Here is a 10,458-nt window from a genome sequence, read left to right as displayed (position 1 = left end):
TGCGTTTAGTGTTTTGTAAGGGACAGTGATCGATCGATACTGCACTTGGGTGGGCCGGGCCGGGCGGAGGGGCAAAACGCAGGTGCTAGCAGGTATCTGGGCTGATCCCGCTAACACTGCGTTTTTGGGAACCCTAAACTGCTGGGGACGCTAGTATAGATCTGATCAGATATTGATCCGATCAGATACTATACCACTAAGGGAGCTGTACGGTGCGTGCGTGGGTGTTAGCGCTACTGGCGCTAACCTGACGCTGCCTGGTGCTTGCTTGCCAGTTCACCAAAATGCTACCAAAAAAACTGTTAGCGATCGCAGGGATCAGGCCTGACTCTGCGAACGCTGCAGTTATGCGTTTAGTGTTTTGTAAGTGACAGCGATCGATCGATACTGCACTTGGGTGGGCCGGGCGGAGGGGCAAAACGCAGGTGCTAGCGGGTATCTGGGCTGATCCCGCTAACACTGCGTTTTTGGGAACCCTAAACTGCTGGGGACGCTAGTATAGATCTGATCGGATCAGATATTGATGCGTTCAGATACTATACCACTAAGGGAGGCGTATGCTGCGTGCGTGGGTGTTAGCGGTACTGGCGCTAATCTGACGCTGCCTGGGGCGACGCATATCACCGCCGGGCGATCAGGGGGCTAAACCTTTATTCGGTAATAAACGGCGGGTGCCCTGACACTATAAAAAATAAACGAACTAACCAGCGTCAACCGTAACGTTTATACGGTGATCAGTGGTGAAAGGGTTAACTAGGGGGCAATCAAGGGGTTAAAACATTTATTAGATAGTATATGGGGGTCCCTGACGCTATAAAACGCTGACGGCGAACCTAAATATTTACGTCCCTAACTAGCGTCACCAGCGACACTAATACAGCGATCAGAAAAATGATCGCTTAGCAACACTGGTGACAGGGGGTGATCAAGGGGTTAAAACTTTATTAGGGGGGGTTAGGGGGGTATCCTAGACCTAAAGGGGGGTAATACTAACTGTCCCAACACTGTAACTGTCACAAACTGACACTATGCAGTAATCAGAAAAAAAAAAAAAAAAAAAAAAAAACCTGCTGGTGTCAGTTTGTGACAGGGGGGGGGGGGGTGATTGGGGGGGGATCGGGGGGCGATCGGGGGGGGGATCGGGGTGTTTTGTATGCCTGGCATGTTCTACTGTGTGTGTAGTGTGTTGTGCACTTACATTGATGTCTTCTCCCCTCGGCGCTGGAACGGAATACCGAGCTGAGGGGAGATGACATCATTTCCTTTGCTGCTGTTTAGCATACAGCAGCAAAGGAATGTTCCCATTGGCCGGCGGCGATCGCGAGGGGGGGGCCACGAACGGATGGCCTCCCCCTCATCTCGGATCGCCGGGGAACAGAACGGGACCGCCTCGGGCGGCGGGGGGGGGTCCGATCGGACCCCCCACCCGCGGAAGGCAAATCACGTACATGTACGTGATTTTGCCTGCCCGTGCCGCTTTGCCGACGTAAATCGGCGTTAGGCGGTCCTTAAGTGGTTAACACACCTGCTCCCCATTCACACCTGAGACCTTGTAACACTAAGGAGTCACATGACACCGGGGAGGGAAAGTGGCTAATTGGGCCCAATTTGGACATTTTCACTTAGGGGTGTACTCACTTTTGTTGCCAGAGGCTAAGACATTAATGGCTGTGTGTTGAGTTATTTTAAAGGGGACAGCAAATTTACACTGTTATACAAGCTGTACACTCACTACTTTACATTGTAGCAAAGTGTCATTTCTTCAGTGTTGTCATATGAAAAGATAGAATAAAATATTCACAAACATGTGAGGGGTGTACTCACTTTTGTGAGATACTGTACATGGGAATGGTTTAGGTGCTAGCAGCTCACAATATAAAATAGCACACATAGCAGCTCACACTGTCTAATACTTTTATGTGCATAATTTTAACTAAAGGTTGTGAAGCGAGATGACAACATGACAGTCTCCATGTCTCTGTTAGAAATGGGTTCTTTTAAATCTTCAGTTCCTGTATTCACATGTACAGAGACCCTCTGAACCACTTTAGATTTTAAATATTCATATACATACAGTATAGCACAGAAAATATTAATAATAAAAAAAAGTAGTATACAAATATAGTTTACATTTAATTACTGCAAAAGACCAGATCTACACATCTGCATAACAAATAAGCAATCTCCCTAAAGTATATGTAAGCCCTCACCTTGTAAAACAACGTTTGAAATAGAAATTAAAGGCAAAACATTTCTATTTATATATTAAAAATACTTTTTTTAATAGGTGATCACATATATAGCTGAGAGCAGAGGTTAAGGGGCTTATAGAGCTGGGGGTGGAGAAACCGCAGCACACGGATCTTCCCTGTGAATGGCCGTGTGTGTGTGTGTGTGTGGGGGGGGGGGGCAGCACAAGTCTGATCACTGGAAGACAGTTAGGCTATTCTCCAAGCACAGCCAGAAAACTGACCATGATACATGTGCCTTTATGCCTAGCATGATCAGTTTGAAACAGGAAGCAATAGGACTGGCAGGATCACCAGGTATACTACAAAGGAAGAAAAAAAGAGAACAGGGTACTTTTTAACACAAGTACATGGTACAACAGGAATATGAAATATTGGGGTAACATACACTATACTGCTGGGGTATTTAGAATCTGTAATTTTCCACAGTGAGCCCTCTGTGCAGGAGAAGTGTGAAGTAGTGGAGGCTGTTAGAGAACTCTACAGCACTAGATGTTCACTTAGAAGCTCTAGAGCAGGGATATGCAATTAGCGGACCTCCAGCTGTTGCAGAACTACAAGTCCCATGAGGCATAGCAAGACTCTGACAGCTACAAGCATGACACCCAGAGGCAGAGGCATGATGGGACTTGTAGTTTTGCAACAGCTGGAGGTCCGCTAATTGCATATCTCTGCTCTAGAGGCTTCTGACAAAATCAGCAATGCCAGAATTGTGTTGCAAATGAATAACAAGACTGTTTTGGAGTTTAATCCCTTGGTAATGATTAAAATGCTTAATAATTATTAAAATGATTAAGAATGCCTTATTGAAATTTCTCTAATAGTTCTACTTTATTGATGTGCTAGCAGTGGAAGTGCAGAATGACCTTGGGTAGTGATTCATAAATGCCTGAGGTTAGTTGGCGCATGAACGACTGATTCAGAACGACAGTGTGTAATCATCGGCACAGGTACCACCCATTACATATTGCTAAAGAGGAATTAATCTCAATCATTTAAAAAAATGGGTTCCCAGGAGCTGTTAGCCATAACGTGCTAGTATGCACCAAATATTAGCACATTACGGCAGACTTGCCTGTCAAGCAATCCCCTCCAAAGCTGTGCTGTCAGTGCTGGTCACAGGCATTTCCATCTTTTATCGGTCTTCTTTTGGGTTCAGACTATTTGGAGACTTGATGGGCTGGGCCACTATGACATCATTCACATGCACGTGCATGGGATTCACATCATTACGGCACAGAGTCGAGCCGAGCAGGCAGGGAGAAGCACAGAAGTGTCCAAAAAGGTCTTTTCTGTAATAAAAAATCCCACCTGTCAGTGTTTTTTTCCCCAGGTTTATATCTACATTATTACTGACATGTCGACTCAGCAGCAACAGGGGCCAAAAGGGGCCCTATACACTGTACGTATGTAAACGTTGTACAAATGTTACATGCATCCTGTAAATACGCAGGATATTTCTGCCAGCAAGATCCTGCATATTATGTGGACATATTTTGGATGTGTCCATGTGAATGGGCCCTAATGCTGGGTAGACTTATTTTGAAAATATGTAAACTTTTGTACTAGTTGCCTCTGATAGTATTTTTTATAATGTGTTGGTGGAGGTTTAGTGACTGACCCAATAAGAGAGTTAGCAGAGATCCTAGCTGTATACCTTGCTATCCAATACTTAAAATTGTTGTAAAGCCTCAAGGTTTTTCACTTTAATGCATTTTATGCATTAAGGCCCAAAAACCTTTTGTGCTTCACCTCCCCCCCCCATTTTCTTACCTGAGGCCTATCCGATCAAGCGAAGTGCACAAGCGCAGCGGCTCCAGCCACTGTCTCTTTCATTGGACAGATTGATAGCAGCGAGAGTCATTGGCTCCCACTGCTGTCAATCAAATCCACTGACACGGGAGTGAGGGGCGGGGCAGAGTCCCGGTGCCTGTGTCAATGGACGCAGCTGCGGGACCTGGTAGCGGGCCCCAAGGGGGCCCCCAGGGAAAGTGGCTTTCTGTGGGGGCACCCGATGAATAGGAGGGGCTTGGACCGCTAGCGGGGCACCCCAGAAGAAGAGGATCTGGGCCGCTCTGTGCAAATTGATTGCACAGAGCAGGTAAGAATAGGCATATTTGTTATTTTTATTTTTTTTTAAATGAGGGTTTACAACCACTTAAACTCCTACTACCAGTGCCCTATGCTCAGCATGGGACATTATACTTACCTATATCAAATTAACAACTGTTTGGTCTTTCAGTAACAGTTATTCTAGTGTCCATATAGTTAATCAGAGTCTTATGGAGCCAGCAGATTTTTAATCTGTGTATAATATACAATCTTTTTTACCAACAAGGTCAGTGGCACTCCATTAATTCACTGCTGTGTTCCTTGATTGTGCTGCCTAAGTGACATGCGCCAGGCACATGTAGGCAGGTGCAGTCAACTTTCTCCACTACATGTGGCACTGAACTGCAGCAGCATTGCAGAGGGAGAGGAAGTCAGGAGGAACATGTTCCCTCTTATGATTTCCTAGGTCACTGGGGAAGCTATCCGGATGGATGCTGATGCCCCATGTGACTCTGGAGGCCATCTTGGGTCAGGCAGAGTCTATTTAAGGCACTGGCTCCCGAGCTTACTATGCATTTTGCATGTAAGTAGTGTAGGGTCAGGTCACCCATCTGTCAGGGACAGTTATAGTGGTAAGGAGAGGTTCCAGATGAGTAGGGAAAGAGCAAGGACACACCAACCCTCCTGGAAACCTCCACGTTTGGGCACAGACCAGCCAGGCCGCATTCCATCCCTTGAGACAGATCCTGTCAGTGCATCCAAAACCTGGTGCTACACTGTTTGCTGCAACATACTGCGAGTGTGCATGGTCGGGTTGACTTCTTGCTGGGCAGTTGTACTGATTTGAACTACATTTACAATACAGTTCTGTTACTGCATCTGGACTCATATTCTGGACTGAGTATTTACTGCAGTCACACCATGCTGCACCTCCCCACATACAGATCCATGCACTAATGTATGCTTGTGTTCAGATCAAAATGAGGTCCATCATATACACAGATCACCCATCCGTTCCAAAGGAAGAACAAGACCTGTGCTTCAGTGCTTAATCCCTTGGTAATGATTGTCTGCTGAAAGGAAGAAGTGCCAAACTGTGCACAATAACTTTTGTGAGTACGGGGTTCTTTGCAGGATGGGCCTTTAGTAGCAGTTGTCAATATATGGTTCTTGGCAAGGTCAGACAACATGCCCCCTGGATTAGAAGATAACAGCAAATTTGCTACGTCTTCTAATGACGCGTACACACGGTCTGACTTTTCTACGGGAAATGTTCGATGTGAGTCTGTTGTCGGAAAGTCCGACCGTGTGTATGCTCCATCGAACGTTTGCTGTCGGAATTTCCGGCCACAAATGTTTGAGAGCAGGTTCTCAAATTTTCCGTCAACTTCACGTCAGAAATTCCGATCGTGTGTACACAAGTTCGTCACACAAAAATTCATGCATGCTCGGAATCAAGCAGAAGGAGCCGCAGTGGCTATTGAACTTCCTTTTTCTCGGGTCGTCGTACGTCTTGTACGTCACCATGTTCTCACGTTCGGAATTTTGGGCCAAATGTGTGTGACCGTGTGTATGCAAGACAAGTTTGAGCCAACATCCTTCGGAAAAAAATCCACGGTCTTGTTGTCGGAAAGTCCAATCGTGTGTAGGGGCATTAGTATTTCATAAATTCTAAAAGTTCTTCTCGGATAGAAAGAAACAAAGGGCCTCTTGGTTAAAGTATATGAAGAAAGCTGTTCTTATTGCCTCCAACAACTCCTTAGCTTCACCGTTCTAGGTTTGTTTTGGAAGAAACTTTTAAAGTCTTTTTAATTGGCTTTTTCTTTTTTTCAGACATTCTTTGGTTCACAGATGCATTATACATTACTCTGTAAAAAAGGAATAAAACATTACTATGCATAGGATCAAAACCTATATTTAATCTCATTAATGGAGGGAAGCTTTATGTAACTGTGGCTATTTTCAAAATGACAGCTCCGTGCCGCAGAGACATTATAAAATGAGACCAGAAAAATACAGGTTTTAGATAATCATTTTGCTTTTGTAATATAAAAACATACACATAGAAAACAGCTGGTTGAGAATTATTCTACTTAAAAACAATTTGCTTCACATGTAATACATGTGGGATAATCCCTCTTTAGCCAGTCCTACTGTGCTTTGCCACTGCAAATGCTACTGTGGACACCATGTCAACTTTGCATAGTTTGCTTGAAAGGGTAATGCACTGTGCAGAGGGTTAATACAGCATTTTTAGTGTTAATATGTGGTCAAACCCCTTTAGCACCTGGTAGATTATATGCACGGATGAGCTATTGGGATCTGAGCACAGGCAAATCTTGTTTCTATTGCATTGCAGGTCAGTGGCCAGACCTAAACCATGTAGCTCTCCCCCAATTTGTGCCTTTTTGCCCCAGGTTGGCATAGTGTCCACAGTAGCATTTGCAATGGCAAAGCAGAGTAGGACGGGCTAAAGAGGGATTACTTTGACGCAGTTGGCCAGCTTAAACATGTATTGCAATATGCGTGAACTAAATATCCTTGTGATGCTGTGTCCCAGTTTAGCATAAATCTTCCTCCTCTGGTAGAACTAGGGTAGCAGTGACAGGCTCTCATCAGGAGAGCCCGACTATGCCTACCCTTTCTGCCCAGCTGCTCCATTCATAGAAACCATTACTACAGCAACACAATCTAGGAACAGAGGATGGGTGGATGATTGAAAGGTCCACCCCCTCCATTCATGGATCACAAAGCTGTAGTATGGCATGTATGAATGGCAGAGTTGGGCAGGCATAGTTGGGCACTCTTGATCAGATTCTGGCACAGCTCCCTTAATTCTATTAACCCCTGCCATACAGGACGATTACAGCATCAGCAGTGGGCATACACAGTAGCACAAGGAACACATCACATTGAAGGTAAGTAATACCCTTGTGCCGATTTTTAAAATTTTTAATAAGTAAATGTATGCTTTAAAGCTAAACTCTAGGCAGATATAAAATACATAAATTAATGCAGCCCTGTCATCATTAATAAAACAATAAATGCATTTTTTAAATGAAAGTAGTGCAGGTTTTACAAGACAAAGAGGGAATTCAATAAGGCTGCTGCACATTTATTCTTACGTTAATACTACTTGTTAATGTGTTGCGCCAAATTCATGAAGCATCTGTGAAACTTTTGCCTCCGACAGCAACTCCTGCGCCAAATTCATGAAGTTCTAAAATGTCATCAGAGAAAGGAAGGAGCACCGCTCACTGACCCAGTGCATGAATATGTGAATGAGTGTGGCCTCAGCCAGTCCTGCTCCAGTCGCCTCCTGACATATTTCGCCCGGCACACCGGAGCTTGGTCACAGAGATCTCCCTGGCATGCAAAGGGAAACATGTCAGGGGGAGTGGCTAGAGTGGCACTGGCTGAGGCAACACTCATTCACATATTCATGCACTGAGACGGTGAGCAGTGCGCCTTCCTTTCTCTAATGATGCTTCTACACCCCTGAATGGTGCATAGGCGCCTGCTCCCTTCACTGCAACCAACGGGGAGAGCACTGCAAGTTACACCTGGATCACTGTGAGTAGTTCTAAATTGTGCCACTTTTACATTGTGATGAAATGCCTGCATCAAATTCAAAGCAAAATACTGACCGTTCATACAGTGGGGAAAATAATTATTTGATCTCCTGCAGATTTTTTTTTGCACACTTACAAAGAAAGGGTCTATCATTTTTTATCATAGGTGTATTTTAAATGATAGAGACAGAATATCAACCAAAAACCCAGAAAAAAACACATACATTTTATAAATTGAGTTGCAGTTCAGCGAGTAAAATAAGTATTGATCCCCAAGCAAAGCATGACTTAGTACTTGGTGGAGAAACACTTGTTAGCAAGCACAGAGTCATGATGTTTCTTGTAGCTGGTTACCAGGTTTGCACCCATCTCAGGAGGGATTTTGGTCCACTCTTCTTTACAGATCATCTCTAAGTCCTTCTTGGCTGTCGCTTGGCAACTCGAAGCTTCAGCTCCCTCCATAAATTTTCTATAGGATTAAGGGCTGGAGACTGGCTAGGCCACACTATGACCTAATGTGCTTCTTCTTGAGCCACTCCTTTGTTGTCTTGGTGGTATGTTTTGGGTCATTGTCATGCTGGAAGACCATCCATGACCCATCTTCAGTGTTCTGGCTGAGGGAAAAAGGTTCTCATGCAAGATTTTACAATACATGGTCCAGTTCATTGGCCCCTCAATGTGGCAAAGTCGACCTGTACCTTTAGCAGAGAAACAGCCCCAAAGCATAATGTTTCTACCTCTGTGCTTGACTGTAGGGATGGTGTTCTAGTCATAGTCAGCATTTTTCTTCCTCCAAACACAGCAAGTCGAGTTAATGCCAAAGGGCTAAATTTTGGTCTCATCTGACCACAGCACTTTCTCCAAATCCTTCTCTGAATCATTTAGATGTTCATTGGCAAACTTCAGACAGGCCTGTACATGTGCCTTCTTGAGGAGGGTGACCTTGTGGGCGCTGCAGGATTTCATACCATGCGTATTATGTTACCGATGGTTTGTTTGGTGACTGTGGTCTCAACTGCCTTGAGATAATTCGCAAGCTCCTCCCGTGTAGTTCTGGGCTGATCCCTCACTTTTCTCATGATCATCCTTACCCCATGAGGTGAAATCTTGCATGGAGCTCCAGACCGAGAGTGAGTGATAGTTATTTTGCCTTTCTTCCATTTGTGAATAATCGCTCCAACAGTTGTCTCCTTCTCACCAAGCTTTTTGCTAGTGGTCTTGTAGCCCACTCCAGCCTTGGGCAGGTCTACAATCTTGTCCCTGACGTCCTTTGACAGCTTTTTGGTCTTGCCCATGATCGTGAGGTTTGAATGGAAGAAAGACATTCTGTGGTCAGGTGTCTTTTGTACACGTAACGAGTTGTCATTAGGAGCACCTTCTTAAATTGTCAGGACTAATCTGTGTACCACATGAGCACATACTGTAGCCCAGGGGTGTCCAAACTTTTTTCAAAGAGGGCCAGATTTGATAAAGTGAACATGCGTGAGGGCTGACCATTTTGCCTGACATTCTTTGAACCATTAAAATTAAATGCAAACTAACTAATACACTGCCCAACAAGAATTCTCTTGCCTTTGTGGCAGTGTGTAGTGAAGAGTCAAAGGATGAGCTCGGGCGTGTTATTTGGATATACCTTATTTATCGGCGTATAACACGCACCTCCACTTTAAGACGGAAGTTTCAGGAAAAAAAATATATTTTAAATAAAGAACTGTGAAGCAAAATAAGGGTCAGTGCCCATCAATGCAGCCTAATCAGTACCCATCAGTGCAGCCTTACCATTGCCATGAATGCAGCCTCACCAATGCCATGAATGCAGCCTCACCATTGACATGAATGCAGCCTCACCATTGCCATCAGTGCAGACTGATCCATGCCCATCTGCAGCCTCGGAGGGGACAGGGAGGAGGGATGGATGAGCGCCAACAAGCTCGCAGGCCGTACTTTGGACATGCCTACTGTAGCTAGTCTGTGGGAGCCAGCATTATTGTTGGTTGGTAGAGGATCAAATACTTATTTTACTCACTAAACTACAACTCAATTTATAACATTTGTATCATGTGTTTTTCTGGATATTTAGTTGATATTCTGTTTCTATCATTAAAAATACACCTATGATAGCAATTATAAACCCTCCATTTCTTTGTAAGTGGGTAAACGTACAAAATCTGCAGGGGATCAAATTATTATTTCCGCCACTGTATCTTACAATTAAGGCTCTCACTTTTGGCTTACAGAGAGAGACCCTGGTGCAGACATATTTTGTAAAAAGGGTCTCGCATGCGTTCAAAAAGTGGTGCAGTGTGTACCAAATGCACATACAAGTTCTAGGCATGCACATGACTTTGGTACTCACTGTACCACTTTTAGAACATACGCAAGACACTTTTGCAAACTCTGTCTGCATCAATTTTGATGAATTTGAGGGTCATTCCTTAAAGCTAAACTCCAGCATACGCAAGACAAGTATATTCTTACATTAATCTTGGTGTGCTTTGTGTAATTCTTCCAAATCTGTGCAGTGTTCCAGTGTGAAACCTTCTGCAGGAGTTTCCTTTATAGAAGACCAGTCACTGCTGCACTCT

At 44.4% G+C, this 10,458-nt stretch overlaps 1 protein-coding gene across 1 annotated transcript in view; it reads right to left on the bottom strand.

The window, feature by feature from the left end:
* Nucleotides 1-1,493: 1,493 nt before the first annotated feature.
* Nucleotides 1,494-10,458, bottom strand: part of CCDC169 (coiled-coil domain containing 169) — a 72,170-nt gene continuing 63,205 nt past the window's right edge. Inside the window, exon 9 of the mRNA XM_073613309.1 lies at nucleotides 1,494-6,169. Coding sequence (XP_073469410.1) covers nucleotides 6,067-6,169 — 103 coding nt within the window. The 3' untranslated portion in view covers nucleotides 1,494-6,066. The remainder of the gene's footprint in view (nucleotides 6,170-10,458) is intronic.

Source organism: Aquarana catesbeiana, linkage group LG02 (genome assembly GCF_042186555.1).
Source record: "Aquarana catesbeiana isolate 2022-GZ linkage group LG02, ASM4218655v1, whole genome shotgun sequence".
Lineage (NCBI taxonomy): Eukaryota > Metazoa > Chordata > Amphibia > Anura > Ranidae > Aquarana > Aquarana catesbeiana.
The sequence above is the reverse complement of the archived record's forward strand: the minus strand, read 5'-3'. Positions and strand labels throughout refer to the sequence as shown.